The sequence below is a fragment of the Elephas maximus genome, chromosome 6 (genome assembly GCF_024166365.1).
Source record: "Elephas maximus indicus isolate mEleMax1 chromosome 6, mEleMax1 primary haplotype, whole genome shotgun sequence".
Classification (NCBI taxonomy): domain Eukaryota; kingdom Metazoa; phylum Chordata; class Mammalia; order Proboscidea; family Elephantidae; genus Elephas; species Elephas maximus.
The window spans coordinates 98,355,859-98,368,606 of record NC_064824.1 but is presented as its reverse complement, the minus strand read 5'-3'; the positions used below and the strand labels follow the sequence as shown (position 1 = coordinate 98,368,606).

Sequence of the window (12,748 nt, the reverse complement as noted above, 5' to 3'; positions counted from 1 at the left end):
GGCAGTGGAGAGTTTGGGAGAAGCGCGTCCTAACGCGCTGCGGGAACCCGCGACCGGAGGGCGCGACCAGGAGGCGGAGGCTGCGCACCAGTCACTCGCGGCGCCTCCAATTCGGCTGCCGTCCTACCCCGCCGCCCCTCTGCGCGCAGGTCGGTGCGGATCCCAAACCGCCGGTCGGCTCGCGCGACGGGGACGCGAAAGCCTGGCCCAGGGCAGCGCAGCCGCACTGCTGGTCCGCGCCCCGGGGAGGAGCCTTCGGGCGCCGCGCTGGCCGGGCATCCCCGCCGCCCGGGGACGCAGCTTCCGACGCGCATCGTGGGGGAAGGCCGAGGAGGCCCCGGGAACCCTTCAGAGTAAACCGGACGCAGAGCAGCAAGGGCTGCAGGGACTCCGCAACACTCGGGTTACCCTTCTGCCCACGTGGCCCTGGGACACTCCCCTCCGGAACCGAGACGGGTCAGGGCAAGTCCGGGGCTAGCCTCGAGCACGAGTAACTGTCTCCCGGGCGAGCCTCATCGCGGCCTCAAAAGTGCTAGTGGTGCGAGCGCAGGCAGGTGGTTTAGGGGAACAGGCGCGAACCTACTTCACTAGGCACTTGGCCTACTGTTCCTGGAGGAGGGGGAGACTGATCGCCGGAAGTAATGGAACTGTGATTGAAGGGATGACAGACTAGGATCTCCATCTCACATGCCACCAAGTGTTTGGGGTCTTGATTTTGGGTCACTTTCTTAGAGGAAGAGGGAGAGAAACTTACCCTTTTTACTAACAAGCCTGACTGCTCTCCAAATGCTGCCGCTAATTTCAGTTTTTTGTGTGGAGGTAGATTTTTCTAACACCATCTTTGTGTGATTTAGCTGTCCACAGGGAATCAAATTGTGGAATGAGAGGATGAAACTAATCCTTTCTTTTGCACTGTTAGGGGTTGCCATAAACACCATTTGTTAAAAAGCATAATTATGTTGGGAAAGTGCCTGATGAGACAATTAAGCTACATAAACACACTGAAAACAAATGAAAACCAGAAGACGCCCACGCCCCTTGTGTAAAGCAATTTTTTGTTTACATAGAAACGAGAGAGGTCTGAGCTGCTTTATTATAACAATATTATTAACGTCTAGAAAAACCTAATTGACCATATTTTTATGAATTTTCAGTAAGAAACCTTGGTCACAATGTGAAAACCTGTTAGCAAGCCTGTGCTAGCGACAAAGTCCTGCACTCCCGTTCAGTCAGTCAGGCCAACAAACCATCTTAGTGAACAGAAGCCGGTGGGTTTGTGTACTGAGGGCGCCATTACTTGCACCAGAGCATGTTTAGCTTAAAGTCATAAGCTTAAAGTTTGTCTCAGTGTTGGACCGGGCTCACTGCAATATCCTTCCTGGTGCCAAGAACACTACCTGGCACAAGATGACCCCCAGCAACTATTCCTTAAATGAATTCACATGACCACATTCATTTTTAGTTATGCTATTTAAAAGAACCCCCCCATTTTATGATTGCCTGATCTTGAAAAGAGGAATTCTTTTATTATTTTGAGATATTTTAACTCCTTTAGATGTATAATAACAATTGGGGTATGGAAAGATGAGTCAAAAAAATGCCGTTCTTAAGTACTAAAAAGAATCAAAGCAACCTTCCAAACTTGTGTAATTTTTGATCAAAGAAGGAGTCAAATTTTTGGCCGTATTGAGTAACCTCTGATATATATATCAGAGTCTGTGTCAGTTTTCAGTTCAAGATACAGAGTCCATGATTTTAAACTGATTCAGAAACTTTGGAGATCAAAGTTCAAGAAGAATTTAGTTGAAATAATTATCGTTTATTTAAAGCACCCAAATCAGTCCCTTTTATTTGTTCATGTAATGTCTATGCCCTGGGCTGTAGAGATACTTTTTGCCACAGCATATAAGAGTCAGCATAATAAATAATCTTTCTCATTCCCCTTTCTTGCAGTTCCCCAGTAAGTCTCATTTAACGAAAGGACCATGCCGATTTGTTAAATAGTACAGACCCTGAAAAAGGAATAAGCCAAGGAAGGATGATTAAAATGCAACAATAACATACTTTCATGAAAAAGTTTCATTTATATGATAGAACTCAGGCCAAGTAACTTGCAAAATAGCATATCTTAGTATTTTTCCTATGTTCGTGTGTTCATATGTGCTTGACCACATCCCCGTGGTTTCCTGATTGAGTCAATCTGATGATTTTACCCTTTAGATGTTCTCTAGAAATAGTCAAATGTTCATATTATTACTGCCTGGTTTCCAAAAAGCTATTTTTTTTTATGGTTAATGAAATGAAAACTTGAATGAAACTAGAGAGACTGAAATGGAGAATCCTTTTCTTCCTATTCTAGAAAAATCACCATGTCTTCCTCCAGACCGGGGCTCTGTTTGGCTGCCTGTTTACTAAACATTTCGGAAGCCGGAAGAAAATATGTTGTTGAGAACATAGCAAGAGCTGCTCTTGAAGAAAATGGTAGGAATAGCAGACGATGGAAGTGACTATTGCAGTGTTTTGATAATAACTTTTATATTTTACAGACAGTATCTACTGAACACTTTCTTTTCCTCTGATCTCTTCCCCTCGCCCCATCCTTGTTCTTGGGCTGTTATATTTTTTTCTGCTCGACTCCAGGCTACTGAGCTAGCTCAGTTATTCAGCTGTGCACATATGCTCATTTCCAAATGCCTGCAAACTCTCAGCTGAGCAGATCTTCACGTTTGAGTGTGAGTCTCTGAGATGCACATTGTTCAGGATTTGACAGGATCCTGAGGAAGATAAGTTTTACATGGGGGCTTAATGTTTGCCTTTATGAGCTGTTTATTTGATCATTAATAGAATGAGCATAATCGTGTATTACCCTTTTTATGTAAAAAAAAAAAAACCCTTATAGCATTGAGTAAAAAATAGACTTGCCAAATACCAGCTACTTTTCAAAGCATTCCTGCCAGCAAAGCCAATGCTATCATTATCGTATTTTTATTTGTAATCCATTTTGTTGTATAAAGACTTTTAAGCAATTGTATTTACATGACGTGCATAAGATCACTCAGCAATTCAGTGATGGAAAACTGGAATTCAAGACTCCTTACTCCCTAGGCCAGTGTTTACTATAAGAGATACTACTCTTTTTTTTTAATCACTTGGTCAAATGTTCATGTGATGACACACATTTCTGACATACCATTTGTTTGTACTTTACACACAATCCTCCTAATATATTTATATACTTAAAATCATTTAAATCGAAATGTTTTATTAAACCAACAGTTTTCGGACAACAGGAGAGCATGAGGGTGACAGCCCTAAAGCATTAGAGACACATTACCCATTGCCATCGAGTCAATTCCGACTCAAAGCAACCTTATAGGACAGAGTAGAACTGCCCTGTAGGTTTTCCAAGACGCAACTGGTGGATTCAAACGGCCAACCTTTTTGTTAGCAGCCTGAGCTCTTAACCACCAGGGCTCCAGCAGTCTCTTGGAGCCCTAATTGTCATTTTTTATTTGGTTATTGCTTTTCATGACAAGGGAGTCTTTTCCCCAAACCCATTTCTAACTTTGTGCACGTTTAAGTAACTGTCTTGCAACTTTGCATGAGTGGGACATATCTATGAGAATTCCTGATAATTGCCGATAAGAAAATCCTTTGGAGTCTGTATACAGCTGTGGGTTTGCATTCTCTTTGCAGGAAGAGCCAGCTTGGGCTCCTCATTCCCAGAGACAGTACATCTAATGGGACTGCGTTACCTGTCTCTGTGATTAAGTGAATGTGCAGAGACTTTTGTGGAAGCCACACACTGATGGATGCCTGGGTCTCAGCTCACAGTTTTTATCAGCTTGTTAGTGGCAGCAGCCCAAATGGAATTATAGCTATTATACTCCATTACAAATACCAAACAATTTACTTCTGCTGAGATTCATACTGACAGCTCCTCCTGCCAGCAGTCAGTTTTTTCTATATGCCTGCTTAAGAAATTGCAGGCGAGAGTGTTTCATTCTTTCAGCATTTGATTCAATTGAATCATATGAAACTGAGAATAAAAGCTTTTCAGAAGATTTAGGATGAAAAAAACATTGTATCTTTTTTTCTTCCGGGAGCTAAAGAATATTGAAAAACGACATAAAATTGGAGGTTGTGTGATCTTGTTCTTGTTTCATTTTAATCATTTTAAAAATGAAGGGAAGGTAGTGCTGGTTATGAAAATGAACCTGTTGTTTTACCAATATTTGAAAGGATTTATTTTTAAGTGAGTGAGAAAAAACTATATATTTCCTGTAATTAAGCAATGTGAGAACATTTAAATGGCTTCAAAAGGTCTTAGGTAAAGGACCCTGAGTTAGAAATTTTAGACCATCACCAGGGCAGTGCTCTGTAGATGCTTGTTAGGCTGTGAGCGAGTGACATATGTTTATCTTCTAACATTATTAAAATTAATTGTGTAGGCTGTTGGAAGCTCTGTGGTTCATGGGTGTAACTTCGTTTTCCTTCCCTCTGAAAAGATTAATTGTTAGGCTGCCAGGGGACAGGGGGACAAGGTATAATAACATAACTAAAGGTTTAATTACCGCCTGAAAACTTTTGTCCTTTACTTTGAATTTGTTTTTGTAGGCTTAAGGGGGACTTTTAAGGGGCTCAAATCAGGCTTGTAAACTTCTAAAATAACTTTGGGGTTGTGTGTGGCAGCCATGCAAGGGCATGGAGGCTTTCCTTCTCTAGGTTACACGTTCTAGGGCGTCACAGCCTACCAAAACCTGGAAGTCATTAACATCTGAAGGCTGTTGGTGGCCTCTGAAAAGTAGGCTGTAGAGTTCGACCAGTTTCTAATGGACAGGTGCATGCATCCCAGAAACCTCTACTATAGGTTCTGATTGGCCTGACCTGGTTCTTCCACATGTCAGATTTTGATCTATCGCTACCACCACCAGTTACCGTTGAGTTGATTCTGAGTCATGGCAACCCCATGTGTGTCAGAGTAGAACTGTGTTCCAGAGGGTTTTCAGTGGCTAATTTGTTTTGGAAGTAGCTTACCAGGACTTTCTTCCGTGGGACCTCTGGGTGAACTTGAACCTCCAACCTTTTGTTTAGCGGTCAAGTGTGTTAACTACACCACCCAGGGACTCCGATTTTGACACAGGCATCTTGATTTCTGGGTTTTGGAAGGAAAAATTGACATGGCCTAGGAGATGAGATTAATATGGAGCAGAATTTAGAGTAATATGATTTGGCAATTGAAGAAAGGCTACTACCATCTTAGACTGAGTTAAGAGAACTTTGGCAACTTGATTTGGTAAACTAAGGTCTCTCATGGACACCAAAGGCTAGTGTCTGAGGTGAGCCATCTAAGTTTTAGATTATGGTGCTGTAAGAAGTAGACATGCTCAGCCAATGTCACTTCCAAAGGTCACATGACAGAATTTTTCTATTAGATTAAATTTAATTATATCAGAAGAAATAAAGTATTACGGTTTCATCACAGAAAAAAAATAGAGTAAAAATAGAGTGTATGTGATGTCTTCTCTACAGCGCAGAAACATCCTGAAGCATCAGTGCTCAGTATTTTTTCTGATCAAAACTACAACAGATCAGTCATTGCAACAGCAGCATCTGTTGATAAATTGGGTAAGATTTCAACTTCTTTCTTTACATATGTTTTTGGATGAAGAGTAGACTTCAGGAAGACAGTCTACGAGATAGATTGACGCAGTGGCTGCAATTATGGGCTCAAACATAGCAACAATTGTGAGGATGGCACAGGGTTGAGCAGTGTTTTGTTCTCTTAATAGGGTCGCTGTGAGTCGGAACCAACTCCATGGCACCTAATGGCAATAACAACAGGCTTCAGGTAGAACTGAATGTTCTTTAATCATTGATTGCTATGTAAATCTAAATCCTTGCCTTCATCAAGTAGAACAAAAACAGATGCCATGGAGTCGATTTCGACTCATGGCGACCCTATGTGTGTCAGAGTAGAACTGTACTCCACAGAGGTTTCCGTGGCTGATTTTTCAAAAGTAGATTGCTAGACCTTCCTTCTGAAGTACCTCTGGGTGGACTCGAACCTCCAACCTTTTGGTTAGCAGCTGAGTGAGTTAACTCTTTGCACCACCCTGTGACTCTACATTAAGTAGAGCCTACCACTTCATCATTTTTCTGAACGTGTACATCTCACACTTTTCCCATTTCTTCTCTTTAAGATGAACCTTGGTGTCTAAGATTTAATAACATTCTGTTGCCAAAGATGATCATATACACTTTGTGGTTGGGAAAAAGCATCTTCAAGTCTTAAATTTTGAATCAATATTGTTAAATCAACCTTAATTTCACTTTTAATTACCATGGAAACAAACATGGTAACCGATTGTGTTTTGGGTTGGGAGCTCGAAATTTTGAGTTGGGCAATGGGTGGAATAAAATGGACTCCATATCTCATGCGGATGTTGTAAGGTTTAGTAGGACAACTTGAATTTGAAGAATTATAATTGTTTAAAAGAAAAACCAGAATTATTTTAATATTGCCTAGTAAGGGATTTGGAGCCCTGGTGGTACAGTGGTTAAGAGCTCAGCTACCAGCCAAAAGGTCAGCAGTACAAATCCACCAACCGCTCCTTGGAAACCTTATGGGGCAGTTCTACTCTGTCCTGTAGAGTTGCTGTGAGTTGGAATTGACTCGATGGCAACGGGTTTGGTTTTTTTGTTTTAGTAAGGGATTAAAAATATTTTTAAATAAACTTGATTTTGACTTGGCAGATTATCCTCTTTAAAAAGGTATGTTTGCTTTGAAAGCGAAGTTCTGATTGGTAACTGCAAGCAAGCATAGAGAGATTATTTTCAGTATTAGTCATAAAATAAGACATGAAATCTTTGTTGTTGATCTCTGTTGCTCAAATGGTATCATACTGCACTGCTAATGAAAACCTAGGGTAATAACATAAACTCTTAGGTATCTGTAATATGTATTTGAACTTAATAAAAAAAACAATGGAAAATCTAATTGCTGGATAAGAGCAAAGCTAAAATAAGTATTTATGCCTTTAAATTTTATGTTGTGTGTATATTTTAATATATCTAATAAAGTATTTTGAAAACAACAAGGAATTTTATCAGATTAATTTGATAAAATAAAAAAGCGATTAGTAAAAAAATGCACAAAGTTGTTTAAGACTGATAAACATTGCGTAATTCCTCCATTTTGGGAGGAAAGGGCTGGAAGAAATGTGAAATTTTATGATAATCAGGTTTGAGGTGAGGGAAAGTGCTGTTGGGTCTTTTATTTTTCGTTATTTTGGATGAGAAAACAACCTTATATGCAGATTACAAAAGAAAAGCAGCTAGCGGGACAAAATCAAAGCTCTTTCTTTAAGTGCGACTGAAAGTTTAATGATTATTTTTTACAATTTTACATTTTTAAGGCAGTTCTGTTCTTGCTGCCTGGGTAGAAGCCTTCCAGTCTATTAACATGGAGGTTCAAGAGGGAATCCATCCCTGCCTGGAAGCAGTAGACCTGATTCCAGTTTACCCCCTCCCTGGGGTAGTAGTGGAAGAGTGTGGCGCTGTGGCCAGACGTAAGAGAACGTTTGTGTGTGTTATTCGTTAATGTAAACCATTTTTACAAACCAGAACAGCTCGTGACAGTATAATCACTCCATGATCCCCTGGGAAAAGTAGACCTTTAAGAATTTTATCAACAGTAAGCTTTTATGGGTTGCAGTGGCATGCTGTGTTTTTGTAACTCATCCTTCCACTTTCCACCACTTGACAATATGTAACACTAAATGCTGTGGGACATGGCAAAAAAAAAAAAAAAAATCATCAATAATTTTGTCCCTTACAAGTTTACAATAGATAGTGAGGAAACAACAGTTGTTTCTAATGAGTTTCTTAGACTCTTCAGGGTGGAACGATGGTGTGTTTTGCCCATCTGTGTTCTATTTTCTTGAGCAGGGGTAATGATGAGGTTCAAAAACCACTTAAATGTTAACTCCTACCCTTTTCCTCTGATTTTTTTTTTCTTTCTTTTTTTTCTTACGTACAACTTTCTCTAAGATTTTCTTGAGAGCCAAACTGTCACATGCTTGATTTCAGCCCCAGGCGTAAATTTAATTTGGAAAATTCGAGCTGTGTCACTTGAGGTGTTTTTGAATTAGGCCACTTGGGAGACAAGAAAGGCCTTTTGCGTGGACTGTCTAGCTGCGGCATGTTTAATTACGATACGCAGCGGCTCATAACCTTCGGGGGAAAGTCTGCCATAGGATAATTGCATCCTTCTCTGTATGACCTTAGAAATCCCTCTGTGGTGTTGCCTCATTTTTATTTAATAATGAATTGTCTAACATTTGGGATGTAGATTTAGACTTTTAAGACGCATCAAGCACTAGAAATAGGAAATGAGACTTATTTCCAAAGGAATACTCACGGCTTAAGCTACGTTTTAATGTGACCTGAAAGCAGAAGGGTCATTTCCCAGGGAAACCTTGGCCCAAAATTTGCTTCACTTTTAATCCAAGAAAGAGTTAAAATTCAGCAGGGGGGAAAGTATGTTTCACACAAAAATGAAGAGTTCAGAGTTGTCCAGACCAAAATAATGATTTTAATTGTCTTCAAAACAATTAGGGACAATTACATTAAATCTCGAATTAGCCAGTACATGGAGTTCTTCATTACATCAGGACTAGTCCACCCCAGATGTTCACCCTGTGTAGAAGACAGTTGAGAATCGGAGAGTCTGGACACAGTATTTCTCCCTTCCCCTGCCCTTTTGCTTCATTGGCAGCTACTGTACCTCATGATTTAAACATGGACATTTCTAATTAAATGAGAGCTCAGCTGCATTCTTGAACTAATTTATAACATTTGATTTGAAATGTAATAGCTTCAATCTTTGTCTGATTAAAAACAGTCATATACTGTACATGGTTACTATTTTGATGCTCCAACATGCAGTTTTTATTTTTACATTCCCCTTTCTACACAGCTGTTCATCTAATATCATCCAATTTTTTTTAAGGTTCTTTTTTTTTTTTTTGGTTCAGCATGCTCAAGCATTCTTACGAGACAGAACTATTCAAATCCTAGGATCCCGCTGTTCTCTGTACAGTAAAGGGATGTTTTTCACTGGAGTAAACCCTTCCCAAGGAAAGCAACGTCAGTATATAACTAGCGTTCTTTGAGAAGAAGGGGCGATGGAGAACATCCTGGTGACATAAAAGATAGGTAATACTGATATATGTATATTCATGTATGCTTTGTATGTTAAAATTCTGAATAATATATTTCAGAACTTTTTGGTAATCAGCTATAATCTTGCTTCTGCCTTAAGGAAGGGATTCTTAAACTGAGGTCCAAAATTGGGGCTTAGGGGATTTATAAGTACTGACAAAATTATTTATAATTTACATGCATATGTACTTGTACACACGTGCATGCATGCATACATACACACACATAATTTTGCATATTGTTTTAATTTAAGAACTCCTAGAATAAATAAAGGGAACAGCACTGCAGAAACCTAGAGGTGAGAGCAGCCAGAACTTGAGGACCTGCAAAGGACTTCAGTATGGCTGGTTGAACTTAGAGATAGGTTGGGATGGGGTGGGAAAGGCATTCCGGTGACTGTTGAGAAATGATGCTGAGGTGGTAATCAGAGGCCAGATTACTGAAGTCTTATATACCAGATTCAGGAGTTCAAACTTTGTCCTAAAAGCAATGAGGAGACATCAAGGAGCTTTTAAGCAGAAAGTGGTATGATTGGATTTGAATTTTGAAGATCATTCTGCCTGATGGAAGGCTGGCAGACCAGTTGGGAAAGGTGATGGGGGCTGTGTTAGTTTCCCAGGGCTGCTATAACAAACTACCATAAACTGGGTGGCTTAAAACAACAGAAATTTATTGGTCTCCCAGAACTGGAGGCTAGAAGTCTGAAATCAAGGTGTCAGCAGGGCCATGCTCTCTCTGAAGGCTCCGGGAGACCCTTCCTGGCCTCTTCCTGGCTTGTGGTGGTTCCTGGCAATCATTGGCATTCCTTGGCTTATCGATGCATCACTTTAGTCTCTGCCTCCATCCTTCACATGGCTGTGTTTCCCCTGTGTCTGTGTCTCTTCTCGTCTTTTTATAAGGACACCACTTATATGTCGTTAGGACCCATTCTACTCAGTACGACCTCATGTTAACATAACTGATAAGATCTTCGAAGATCTTATTGCAAACATTCACAGGTACCAGGGGTTAGGCCTTCATACCTTTTTGGGAGATGCAGTTCAATTCACAACAGTGGTCTAAGATAATGGACAATGGAGATAATTGATAGGATGTTGGGAGCTGGGGTACAAAGCACTGACAAAAGTAAAACAGGAAGAAGAAGGATTTTGTCGGAAAGAGGATGAATATGCTTTATGTGCTGCCATGTGGCAGTTGGATATATAGTTAGAGTTTAGGACAGAGATAGATCTGGTCTGTATTTATTTAAAGCTTATATATATTTTTTTAATGTTTTAGAGTTTGGTTTTAATTTTCTTTAAAAACCCACATTTAATCTATTAGGCCACATCTCATTTTTTTTCTTTTTTATGTTTCTAAAATTTTTCCTTTCCTTCCCCCCTTCTCCTGCTCCTCCTTCTATCCCTCCTTCTCTCACTTCCTTCCTCCTTACCTTCCTTCTTTCTTTTGGTTTTCTTAATATGATACATGCATACTTTATTAGGCTGGGTTCTCTAAAGAAGCAAAACCAGTAAAGCATATAAATAATATATAGAGAGAGATTTATATCAAGAAAATGGCTCACATGGTTGTAGAGGCTGGAATGTCCAAAGTCTGTGGAACAGGACAGAGGCTTCTCTTGATTCGCATAGCTGCAGGGGCTGACGAAGCCAAGATCTGCAGGTCGGAGAGCAGGGCTCTTGCTCACAGGCTGTGAAGATTCACAAGTCCCAAGTTTGGCAGGTAAGCTGCTAGCTCAAGTCCCGAGAACTGGAGGTTAGACGGACAGGAGCCAGCTGCAGGATCCAGAGTGAGCAAAAATCCAGAATGTCTGCTTACATTCGGATGCAGGCCAAATGCCCAAGAAACTCCCTTTCAACTAATTGGCTACTCCCAGCAGTTTCCATTATCCCATTACATATAAATACTGAGAATCATGGCCCAGCCAAGTTGACACACTATCTTAACCCTCACACCTGTGGATAAAAGTAAAATATTCTATAGAGTTTGTTCCAAAAATTCAAAATACCTACAAAACTCCCCCACACTCTTGCGACAATATACACACTTCAGTTTCCTTCTCCCCAGAGCCAAGCACTCTTTTACTTTATTACTTAGGATTTAACTCCATGTAAAAAAATCACACTTAGATTGGTGCTTCTAGATTTTTCAGTTTTAGGAATTATTTATTGACTTATCACTGCAGAGAATAATAATGTAACTTCCTTTCATCCACCTCTCACCCTCAACACACGTACATACTTCCCAATCTTTTCTCCTCTCAATGTAGTGTATCAGAATTTGGGTCAATATCTAGTGGTTACACTATATAACTATGTAAATATAAATGCTATTCACAATGATTCACTTAGAATGTTGTTATTTTAACTTTCTGTACAAGTTTCTTTTTTTTTTTTGCTGGAGTTGGTAATTATCTTTTTGATTGTTTGCTTACTTAGTTTTTTTTTAATATATCTGTCACTAATTTAACCCAAACTCTATGTCAATAACTGTATCTCTCTATACATTTAGATAGAATACTCAGTTCATTGAGTATTCTATCAATTTCATCTTCTTAAAGAATGTCTTCTAGAACTCCCTGATCATTCCAGTTTTGACCAGTTGCCCTCAATGTGTTTTGCATAGCTATCATCATGGGATCTCTTTTTACCATCATCATTCCCTTCACCTTTCTCCTGTGCTGGATTCTGTGATGTTTAATTTTATGTGTCAGTTTGGTTAAGGTGCCCAGTTACTTGTTCAAACACTAATCTAGGTGTTGATATGAAGGTATTTTGTAGATGTGATTAACATTTACAGTCAGTTGAATTTCAGTAAATGTATGTGGGCCTTCAGTATGGATTACACCTCAATGTAAAGAAAACAAAAATCCTCACAACTGGACCAACAAGCAATGTCATGATAAATGGAGAAAAGATTGAAGCTGTCACGGATTTCGTTTTACTTGGATCCACAATCAATGCCCACGGAAGCAGGAGTCAAGAAATCAAAAGACACATTGCACTGGGCAAATATGCTGAAAAAAAGACCCCTTTAAAATGCTCAAAAGCAAAGATGTTACCTTGAAGACTAAGGTGTGCCTGACCCACGCTATGGTGTTTTCACTTGCCTCATATGCATGCAAAAAGCTGGACAATGAATAAGGAAGACCGAAAAAGAATTGATACTTTTGAATTATGGTGTTGGCAAAGAATATTGAATATACCCTCGACTGCCAAAAGAATGAACAGATCTGTCTTGGAAGAAGTACATCCAGAATGCTCCTTAGAAGCAAGGATGGCAAGACTCCGTCTCACATTCTTTGGACCTGTTATCAGAAGGGACCGGTCCCTGGAGAAGGACATCATGCTTGGTAAAGTAAAGTAGACGGTCATCTAAAAAGTGGAAGACCTTCAATGAGATGGATTGACACAGTGGCTGCAACAATGGGGTAAAGCATAGCAATGATTGTGAGGATGATGCAGGACCAGGCAGTGCTTTGTTCTCTTGTACGTAGGGTTGCTATGAGTTGGGAGTGACTTGA

At 40.0% G+C, this 12,748-nt stretch overlaps 1 protein-coding gene across 1 annotated transcript; it reads left to right on the top strand.

Moving 5' to 3' along the window:
• The first annotated feature begins 271 nt into the window (after positions 1-271).
• FTCDNL1 (formiminotransferase cyclodeaminase N-terminal like) lies at positions 272-7,853 on the top strand. The gene is made up of 4 exons (XM_049887754.1): positions 272-550; positions 2,360-2,481; positions 5,533-5,628; positions 7,419-7,853. The coding sequence occupies exons 2-4, from the start codon at positions 2,370-2,372 to the stop codon at positions 7,601-7,603; spliced, it is 393 nt and encodes a 130-aa protein (XP_049743711.1). The 5' UTR covers positions 272-550; positions 2,360-2,369; the 3' UTR covers positions 7,604-7,853.
• The last annotated feature ends 4,895 nt before the right edge of the window (positions 7,854-12,748 follow it).